The 10,337-nt window shown below is 31.9% G+C and overlaps 2 protein-coding genes across 2 annotated transcripts; both read left to right on the top strand.

The window, feature by feature from the left end:
• Positions 1-202: 202 nt before the first annotated feature.
• Positions 203-4,830, top strand: LOC130640985 (dual adapter for phosphotyrosine and 3-phosphotyrosine and 3-phosphoinositide-like). The gene is made up of 9 exons (XM_057447609.1): positions 203-707; positions 1,298-1,417; positions 1,655-1,794; positions 2,036-2,166; positions 2,527-2,574; positions 2,659-2,721; positions 3,109-3,194; positions 4,099-4,186; positions 4,259-4,830. Exons 1-9 carry the CDS (start codon positions 601-603, stop codon positions 4,283-4,285), a joined length of 810 nt encoding a protein of 269 aa, XP_057303592.1. The 5' UTR covers positions 203-600; the 3' UTR covers positions 4,286-4,830.
• Positions 4,831-4,985: 155 nt separating this feature from the next.
• On the top strand, positions 4,986-9,656 carry LOC130640984 (dual adapter for phosphotyrosine and 3-phosphotyrosine and 3-phosphoinositide-like). Its single transcript, XM_057447608.1, has 10 exons — positions 4,986-5,492; positions 6,037-6,159; positions 6,483-6,622; positions 6,791-6,927; positions 7,131-7,178; positions 7,612-7,674; positions 7,751-7,836; positions 8,071-8,158; positions 9,071-9,114; positions 9,188-9,656. Exons 1-10 carry the CDS (start codon positions 5,341-5,343, stop codon positions 9,258-9,260), a joined length of 954 nt encoding a protein of 317 aa, XP_057303591.1. The 5' UTR covers positions 4,986-5,340; the 3' UTR covers positions 9,261-9,656.
• The last annotated feature ends 681 nt before the right edge of the window (positions 9,657-10,337 follow it).

A 10,337-nucleotide genomic window follows, 5' to 3' on the forward strand; every position in this document is an offset into this window, starting at 1 on the left:
TGTGTAATTTCATCAAATTTAAAAATTCAAAAAAAAAACGATTAATTCGATTAATTAAAAAGTCAGATAAAGTCTATAATTATTCAAAATGTTCTATGCAGTGACCAACTTGTCTTTAATAAAGTTTACTGCACATTTTTTTGACCTAAGAGTTGTTCTGTCAAATCAAAATCCCCCAGTTTTGCCGGTCCTGCCATATTTATAAAGATGCTAGTTGAAGGTGTTGATGTAATTTTAAAATAACATTACATTTAGAAAAGTTTTCATTTAAAAGAATTGCCTAATCTTACTAACCGACTGTCATCTTTGTGAAAACTAAAACTAAAAAAAATTTACACTACAGATTTTTGATAGTTCGATCACTTAGTATATTTATGATTTTTTCTTTAGCTGAAACTTGATTTGTTGTATTTGGTTGTAAAACGTTATCATACGCAGGATAAACATGAGCATGTGTTGTTATGAAAATTCTAAAATCAGTTGTATGAGTCGTAAACAACTTCATAAGCGGACGACCTATTAACTGTAGTTTTACCTATAACAGCCAGCAAGCAATTAAAACTAAAAACATGACATTTTGTTTCACAGTAACACAATATAATGGTGTGTATCATGAAACAAGGAGGAAGAAATTACGAACATTGTTATATATCTGAAGTCAGTAATAAAGAGCATGCAAGAACAGTGTCCTCTTTGGAAGATGTGAGGTAAGAGTTGGTAGTTGTATCTTTGTTTGTCCACCATTTGTTTGTTTTAACCTAGGCAGTGTCTTAATAGCGTAGAGAATCTTAAAGCTTCGTGAAGGCAACTGATTTTTGGAGATTACTGTTAGTAGCGTGGAAAAATCAACTAATTAAAAACCAGATAAAAACTATAATCTGTCATGTAGCCTGCATTTTCAATTTTTCTTGCAAACTTTGGTAGCTGGATCATCCACAATAACCCTCACAGTGATTTTTACGTTTATATAATTGATTGCTTGCCCAATCAAAAAGTAGAAGCAAATCAAAATGGTAGGTGTTTGCTATGATGATGTGAAATGGAAAAAATGAAAGAAAATGAAATTAAGAATTTCTCGTAAATATTATTTTACCTGCTCGAAATTCTACTGTTTTCCTTTTAACAATTTTTGTCCCGCTGTAGTGTAACCTATATTTATATTTATTATATTTATATTATATTTATATTATGTTATATCGGACGCTTAACTCTTCACACCAAATATTTATAAAAACCTTTCAAAGCTCTTGTAACAAGCATATATATTTTTTCTTGCATCATGTTTTGTATTTTTTAGTTGGTACCACGGAGACATAACTAGACATGTTGCTGAAACATTATTACTGGGGAATGGTATAGAAGGAACGTATTTACTTCGTTTAAGTAAAAAACAATCAGGATATGCTGTTTCAGTTAGGTAAGCTTCCAATTGTAAATTTGATTGGCTGAGATTTGTTTAGTTTTATTTATTTCCTTTATTTGCCCTAGAATCTAAATGCCCAAGGTTGATAGAATACAGGCTAAAGAATTTTTGGCAAGCTTTGGAAAATTGACATTTCCTTATACTTTAATAAAAATTCTAAGTTTTATTAATATTAAAATAATTTTGTGCAAGAAAATTTGATTCTTGTAAGCCAATTTCATGTTTTTACAGGTGTCACGACTCCATCCGCCATTATGTTGTGCAACACGACAAAGTAGCAGATATTTATGTGTTTGGAATTGCAACGTTCTATTCACTGCAGGAGCTTCTTGATCATTTTGCTTCGATACCTGTTGTTAGCAATGAGACAGGTGTTGATGTTGCTTTTGTGATTAAAAAGGATGGTTTTTATTTTTGTTTCTAAACTGTAATTTACACATAGCTACAGTTTTATTGTTCCTGCACTTGTTGTGTTGGATGTTTTTGGTTACTGAATCAGGTTTTCACATGCAGCAATATTTCATCAGATTTTTTTTCTTATTTGTTTGTTTGGCACGTATTAATCATTTTTTTCTGCTTATCAGAAAATCAACAACATTACTCACTTTTTAGATGTTCCAGTTGTATTACGTCATCCTTATCATAAGAACGTGAATGAACCTCACTCTTACTCTGATGTTTCGCGACATGGTGAAATCGGGAATGATGTCAATTTAGGTTCAGAAAGCACGCCAGACCTTAGTGTATGTTTTGTTGCTTTTGTTCGTTTCGTTTATTACTAACGATTGTTGATTATTGGGGTGTTTACTGTGGTTGGGTGTACACTGTGGTTGGGTGTACACTGTGGTTGGGTGTACACTGTGGTTGGATGTACACTGTGGTTGGGTGTACACTGGGATTGGGTGTACACTGGGGTTGGGTGTTCGCTGTGGTTGGTTGTGAACAGACTGTATTAACAACAGACTGTATCAACAGCGGTTGTTTTAACACAATCGGTCCTGCTTACTGGAACATTTGTTTTCTACTTACAAATTTTTCTTCTTGAAACAATTAAACCAAAATACAACTGATTTTCAAAACGAATGTAATTTTTTTATTTTCAGGTTGCTACGAAGGAAGGTTTTCTTATCAAACGTGGTGGCATACATAAGGTAAGGGTGAAAAATGATATTCTTGTTGATAATTTTAGGAGATGAATGTAGAGTTTTTTAAACATTTAAAATCCTTTTTTTTAGAACTGGAAAAAACGTTGGTTTACTATTCAGAAAAATGAGCTCAAATATTTTGATAACAGAAAGGTTTGCCATATTTTTTATTGTTGTTGTTTGATGCATGTCGTATGTGAAGGTGCACTTTGAACTCGGCTGATAATAACATTTCCCTATAAAATCATGTTCATGTTTATCTGTGCAAGAATTTTCAAAATTCAAATCATTAGATTTAAAATCCTATTCATTATTCGTATTCTGTTTTATTTTTATGCTCATGTTTATTAGCCTTTCACAGTTTTCAAAAGTTAAATTTTTTTTTCTTAAATTATGCTTGTGAGGACTTAAGTGTTTATCATTAGCAGATCAACTAATTCTCTTTCATTCTATATCTAGATACGAACTTGAAAATAAAAATGTCATGTTACATTGTAGATGTCCATTGTGAGGTGCAATAACAACTGATTTTCATTTTAGTCCTTAAAGCCAATCAAGTCACTTGATTTGAAAGAAGCCATTGAAGTCGCTGAAGATTATTGTGATAATAGAAAAAATTGTTTTCGGTGAGTCTCCCTCAATGTCGCTACAACAGCTGTCATCAAATGTTCTGTCACTGTATTCTTGTGAAGTTTTAAAAAATATGATTGGCAGGCTTGGTCTGGTGTTTCCAGATTAATCGAAGCGAAGTTTAAATTTATGGGTGTCAGTTATGATCTTGGATGAAAATATTAAAACCCTTTTTTTATTTTTTCACATATGGAACAAAGGGCCAAACAGCGGGCAGGTTGTAGTCCTAACCTTCGCACACGCCTTTTTAGGCTAAGCGGACAGCATTTAAAATTCTTTGGTCGCATACTCTAGCACATATGCACAACAAAATAGCCCACGTCGAGGCCAGCAAAGACCTGAAATTCGTGAAGAATGGTCATGCTGATGTCAGCAAGAATTGGCATAGCTTGTATTTAACTAAATAACCTTAGATCCGAAGTCCACTCTGAACATTGACAAGTTCAAGTGTATGTGATATAGAAACAGCCTATACAATTACTTGTGGTGACAATCTTTAAAATAAGCTGTCTCATAATATTTTGACTAGGATTGTAGCCTTCTCGTCTTTTTTTGAATTGTTGCATAAATATAAGATGTTCTGAACATGATTTCTCCTTAAACTAACAGACCAGTTTCGATGGTACAAAAATAGTGACCATGTAAGTCATTGGTTATAGTGCAAGTCATATAAGTCTTTTAGAATGTTTTTGCAAGTAGACAATTATTACAAGTTGACAAAAATGATATAGTATAAGCTTAAATGAAGCGTAAGAATGGTTAATTGCAAAAATTATGTTTTGTTTTGTTATTTTTGAAAATGGGTGTTGATACCCGAAACGCGTCGAAACAAATGTCGTTTTTTCTCTCTACAATATGTGTAAATATTCGAAAAGTTAATTTTTGTGTTTTCTCGAATAGATTAAGGTTTCCAACAAGAACGTATTATCTTGTGGCTGAAACTCCTGCAGATGTTAAATCATGGATCGACTTCTTTCAGTGGAAAATTGTAAGTATATTGTCGTAATATTTTTTAAATAATATTAAAATCTTTTTATTATTTCTATTTTACTCTATTTAGGATTATTACAACAACCAAGCACCTTGAAATTAAACTGGTGAACACTCCTCATATGATTATTTATATCTATTTAATGATATTCTAACTTTAAATAGGTCAATTCCAAACCCCGTTCTTTCACTGTTTGCATTGCTTCTAGGGTAGCTAACAACCTGAAACATGAGAAACCTGGGAAAGTCAGGAAATTTTGAAATTACATCTAAATGTCAGGAAATTTTGTTGCATAATATTTAACCCTCAATTATATGAGTGCATGGAAAATTTGGTTTATTTGGTGTTTAGTAGGAAAATTTGGTCAATTTTAAATAGAAATTTCAGAACTTTTATTTGGGTAACGGAAATTGGCTGTCCTTATAATTATCCTTATAATTTTTATCAATACTCTGGTGATCTCCCTTTTCTGCGGCGTATTATTTCTTCCAATACAATGTAAATATGAATTATATTTTTATGTGATTTTGTAGCCATTTGTTTTGTAGATAGTTTTTAAATATATTTTGTAAATTTTGCTTTGATGGTTTCTTTTTTAAAGTGTTTTTCATGGATAAAAAATAGGCGATAATTAGATTTCAGATGTTGCTTATTTTTTTATTATTTTTTTTTATTATTTCTGATTACTTGTTTATTAAAAAATATTCCGGTAAATGGTTGAAGGGCGAAACGTTTTTCTGTTGGATCAACATTGTTGCTAATGACCTTGCTTCTTTAGCTTACTAAAATTATAAGGATAAAATGTATAATTCAATTGTAAGAGAACTGCATTCAAAGAATATAAAACAGGCTTGCCACCAAATCAGGGTACCTGGGAAATCAGAGAACTTTGGTGCCTGCATAAACCACGTGACTGTTTGTTTTTATTTCTACTTTGATTTTCGTTTGGCACGTCTATATATTTTTTTATTTTTTGTTTTTCACATTTTCTTATTTGTTACTTTATCATTCTGTAACTCGTGTTAAAACTTCCGTTCTGAAAATGCTTCAAAACAATTCTTGCTAGAACATTAAGTGAATACGAAAATCATTTTATATTGACAGAAATAAAAAAAAATTGATATGCTACTCACAGATTGGATGGATTTAAAATGGCGGATAGAATAATGTATCGCATCAATACAGAAGGTATCCTAGAAGATTGTAGTGATGATGAATGTCAGACTTCAGATGATGATGACGTCACTGCTGATTCAGCATTCAGGATAGCAAAGAAACCTATCGAGAGACTAGAGGAATTGCCGTAAGTGGTTCATATGTTGAACTTTTTTTATGAAGAGATTCAGCGTATAAAAAGATGGTGGTATGTTATTGAATTTTTTTTAATACAAAAGCTCTTTTTTCAACCCCTTACAGCCACAGGGTTGTAGACCTGTGGCCATGTTCCATGTTCCTTCGTGAAAAGAACGCGGTCTTCACAAATTGATAGGATAAGTGACTTTGTGTCTGTAAATATCTTGGTGAGGAGAGAAATGAATTCATTTCAAAATAATATCCTATTTTTTCTCTTTTTTTTTTGAAATCCAAAGACATGCAGGAGAATTTTGCGAAGATTCATAGTTTGACTATAACGTCATTTTGTTATCATAAGTTGGAGATCTCTTAAATTAACTAAATTTTTATTAAATTTTTATCACTTTTTTTTCAACACGTTAATACACCTGTCTTGCAGGCACGTGAGCCGCACGTGCACGTCTCGTGTAGATAATTATACAACGATTAATAATCAACTTTATCGACATGGTATAATGTTTATCGCAACATTGCTCTTTCATGATTGATTTTAGTTGGTTTCATGATAACATGACACGAAATACTGCAGAAGCTTTGTTACTTGCAAACGGCGTGGAAGGTACTTATTTATTGCGACGCAGTAAGAACAATCCTGGAATGTATACTGTGTCTGTCAGGTATGATGTTCAACATGTGCACTGTTTTCAAAAGTAATGTGTTTTTGTTAATGTTTGTTTTGAGTTGAAATTAAAAGATCACCTCGTAACTTGAACCGTCTGTCCGTCCTGCTTAACTTCCAAATTTTCACCCCCTTGTCAGTTGCTAAGTAGTGACTTATGTTTTGACTCAAATTACAGCTGCATGTTGGCCAACTCGAATGCCTTTTTTATATACTGATTTCTTATTAAAAATTTGTGCAGAGCTTATAACGCACAGTTCCCACACTGAATTTAAAAACCACCGAAAATTCACGAATTTGGAAAATTTCTTTCGTTATTAGATGTAAAGATTCGTTGAAACATTTTGCATTGGAATACAATTTATACACCAACACGTATTCGTTTGGTATGGGAAAGTTTGATACATTATACGAACTTCTCGAACACTTTAACTGTATGCCAATGTTGGGTGGGGATTCTGGTAAGATGGAAATTCTTATATTGACAAGCTTTTTGACTTATTTTTGTGCATGGATAAAAACATATCTTTGAGTATATATTGAGTAAGTGATAAGAGTTTTGAATTAATTTTCTACGTTCTAAAGCCAAAATCTATTATTCACTTTAAATATTTGTGATTTTCTTTTAGGTTCTTCTGTCACGCTTCAATATCCTTACATGAACGACATCCCTGAACCGTCATCCTATGAAAAAGTCACGCGTCATGCTGAGTATGGGAAAAGGATATCCGTGGAGAAGAAATCTGAGCCTCCCCCTGATCTCCATGTAATATATATATACTTTTATTACAAGTTTTAATAGTAACCTGTTTTTCATGATAGCAATTAAGTCATTATTTTATGTCTCGACGCATCGTTAAAGAATGTAGCTAGATCTTATTTGCTTGTTCTTTAAGAACATATAGTGGTTTAACATTTGTGTGAGTACAAAACCAGTCTCTATAGCATTTCTTATGTCTTGAAAATTAGATTGCTTCAAAGGAGGGTTACTTGGTTAAACGTGGTGCTATTCACAAGGTAATATTTTTCGCTCTTATTAGATAGTTTTCTTTACAGTCGACTTTGTCGTCTTCTTTGTTTTATCTCTGTTGTTGTCGTAGTTGTTTGTTGTCATTGTCGGCATTGTGTTGTTGTCATCGTTGATTTTGCTGTCGACGTCGTTAGTTAGTTGTTGTCGTTGTCGGATTTGTTGTCGTGTTTGCTCTTTTTTTGTTGTCGTTGTTAGTATAGTTGTTATTGTTGTCGTCTCTTTTCATTATTGTCTTCTTGTCGTTGTCGTTGTCAACTATTGTTGTTTTGTCTTCGTCGTCGTTATCGTTATCGTCGTTATTTTTTGCCGTCGTTATTATTATGTTCGGTGTTTTTTTCGTCGTTATCGTTTTTACTTGGTTGTCGTCACTCATATCAGGGATGTGTAATTATATCAATATTTTCTCATTTTTTTTATCAGAATTGGAAAAAGCGATGGTTTGTGTTACAGAAGAACTTGTTGAAATATTACTCCGACAGGAAAGTGAGTGTCATTTTACTGTTGTAAAGTTTTCAGTTGGAGTTTCAATGTGTTCACGAATGATTTGTTGAATGTTTAGGATCACACTCCAATTCGTTCGATTAATTTAAGTGAAGCGGAGCAAGTGAGTGAAGATTTTTGCGATAACAAAAGAAATTGTTTCAGGTATTGCATTTAAGTTTTTACCATAGTAATTTTTCAATCGAAATTTTATATGATTCTTGTCTATTTTTCCTAAGGAAATCTTTGCTTTTTTTCTTTGTCACAAGGCACGTTTTGGTCATGTGCTAATTGAGAACATTTAATAGTAACGTTATGATTCATCTCCAAGTTTCAGGAGACTTGAATTAATTTTGCAATCTACATTTTTGGTTTTATTTGTCTCACTTATCGTTTTAGACTCGTTTTACCAAGCAGAACGTTTTATTTTGTGGCTGGCTCACCAGAAGAAATAAAATCTTGGGTTGAAATTCTTCAATGGAAGATTGTAAGTTTCTTGTTTTAGCCTTTCTAGATATATCTTTATTTCTGGCTATGAGATTTGGCGATAGAATCGTTGCTGTCGCTTTAAAACGTGTTGTAAATATTCACCTGAAGTGGATTAATTTTTGCGAATTTTTGACATTTTTCGCGAAATTAAATCTTCGCAAAAAGTTTGAAAACTACCGATTCGCGAAAATAGTTCCTCACTAATTTTTTTTTTAATTTTCTTTGTTCTAACAAAAAATTATCTTGCATAGGAATATGATACACTCTTTTTTTATAAAACAAAAACAAAATTGAAACCAGGCTGGTCAATATTCTTATCTTTCTATTGTTCCAAACAATAGACCACTTTCCGCGTAATGTAGTTGTTTTGATTTTATTTTGACAATAGGCATGCGCGCACTTTTGTGTAGGTAAAAAAACAGGACTCGCACAGGGTAAATGGTTATTAATACAGATTAAAGATTGTTTGGGGTAGCATTCTTCTAATTCTTCTTAAAAATTTTTACTAATTTTAAGCGAATATTTCTTTTTTGGATTGATTTCTTTTATTATTGTGGTCTGTTCGTTATATTTTTTGACTACAGAAATGCTTGCGCATGTTCAAAAAAACTGCAAACTTTTTACCTTTTGTAAACATTTGCAAGTCATCTATAGACCTGTTGTTTTTAACCTGAAATCCCAGTCTGGCATTCTTATAAAGCATATTCTTATACGATTGGGCGCAAAGTGGGCGGAAATCGGCCTTATATATATATATATTTTTATTTTTTAATTCAAAAAATTATATTCTCGTAACATATTTTAAAAAAGGCTGATTCGCTAAATAAGTCTGCGTGAAAAATTTGAAAAGGTTAATTTGCGAAAATCAGCCCTCGTGAAAATTAATATAATAAAGGTACTCCATCTTTAGGATTATTACAAAGGTCGCAAAGATGATAATCAAACCCCAACACTGTAAGTGAGAATGTTCACACGCTCGTCGAAAACTACTATTCTTTTCCGATTTTTATGAATCTGTTTCGTTTAGACGCTCATCGATAGACAGTGCGAACGCAGTTGGCTCTCATGTAGCGTACTTGGCGCAATACACGAAAGTCTGAACTTTGTTTGTTTACATATTGTATATAAAGATATGAGAAGTAAAATGCGTTTATTTCCTATGACTGGGTTTGTGATAAAAGAATTGTTTTAAAGTAGCTACCACTTTCTATGTTCGGTTCTTCGACTGCGAGAATTTTTTTTCTTTTTTTTTCAGAGGTTCGGAACTTTCACGAAATCAGCTTTTATAACTCCACGAATTACACAAACATTTCAACCAACGTTTTTTGTCTATTTTTTTAAGAAGCAAGATTTTGTAAACCCCTATTACTTAGAACCTTTATTTTTTAAATTGTTAATATATAATTTTTGTAAAAGAAAAATTAAAGAAAAATTTTATTTTATAATATTTTATAACAGTTAATAAATATGTTATATATAGATATTTTTATAAATGCGCTATAACCTTAAAATATATTTTCACTTAGCATAGCACTCTTTTCTGATCTTTAGAAATGTTAAAAACAATTTTTTTGATATACCATATATCGGAGAATAAAATAAGTAAGGGAAAGTGACTAAATGTTTTTCTGATTATATATCTCCGGTTCTTGAAACCCCCATTTTGCTCCCTTTCAGTTTAAAAACCTACCGGAGTGTGTAGTTTGAAAAGTTTTAACTTTTATCTCGAAGAAAAGTTTCCTGGACTTAACAAATTGTGGTCCGATCACAAAAATAGGTATAACTTTTATTTTAAATTGCGTTTTATGACTAACTGAAAAATTATCAGTCATACGGAAAGCTCTTTCTTTCTTTACCATAATAGTTTGAGTACACGCCACCCTTCTGTTAAAAGTTTCGTTTTTTCTCAACGCTTATCTTATCAAAAAGCTGATATAGGATATGTTTGATTTGTTTTTAATCATAATTTTTTAAATGGAAACAAACTTCTAGTTTGACAACAATAGCTTTATGCATCTAACTAATGTAGTCATTAAAACCTCTAGTACAAACCTTACTGTTATAATTAAGGGAGCCAACAAATCGATTGCCTTGTTTATTCCAGTCGTTTTTATAAAGTTTTACACCACACGTTTGTGATGACAACGATTTGTTAAGCGAGCATACTCCATATAGAA

Source organism: Hydractinia symbiolongicarpus, chromosome 4 (genome assembly GCF_029227915.1).
Source record: "Hydractinia symbiolongicarpus strain clone_291-10 chromosome 4, HSymV2.1, whole genome shotgun sequence".
Taxonomy (NCBI): Eukaryota; Metazoa; Cnidaria; class Hydrozoa; order Anthoathecata; family Hydractiniidae; genus Hydractinia; species Hydractinia symbiolongicarpus.

What these genes read in the sequence shown, in the direction of transcription:
- LOC130640984 (XM_057447608.1), top strand. Translation starts at nt 5,341, where the DNA reads ATGGCGGATAGAATAATGTATCGCATCAATACAGAAGGTATCCTAGAA. An exon ending in AATGTTGGGTGGGGATTCTG is followed by an intron (nt 6,623 to 6,790) that starts GTAAGATGGAAA and finishes ATTTTCTTTTAG; the next exon opens with GTTCTTCTGTCACGCTTCAA. An exon ending in AAATTCTTCAATGGAAGATT is followed by an intron (nt 8,159 to 9,070) that starts GTAAGTTTCTTG and finishes CTCCATCTTTAG; the next exon opens with GATTATTACAAAGGTCGCAA.
- LOC130640985 (XM_057447609.1), top strand. Translation starts at nt 601, where the DNA reads ATGGTGTGTATCATGAAACAAGGAGGAAGAAATTACGAACATTGTTAT. An exon ending in GGATATGCTGTTTCAGTTAG is followed by an intron (nt 1,418 to 1,654) that starts GTAAGCTTCCAA and finishes ATGTTTTTACAG; the next exon opens with GTGTCACGACTCCATCCGCC. An exon ending in AATAGAAAAAATTGTTTTCG is followed by an intron (nt 3,195 to 4,098) that starts GTGAGTCTCCCT and finishes TTTCTCGAATAG; the next exon opens with ATTAAGGTTTCCAACAAGAA.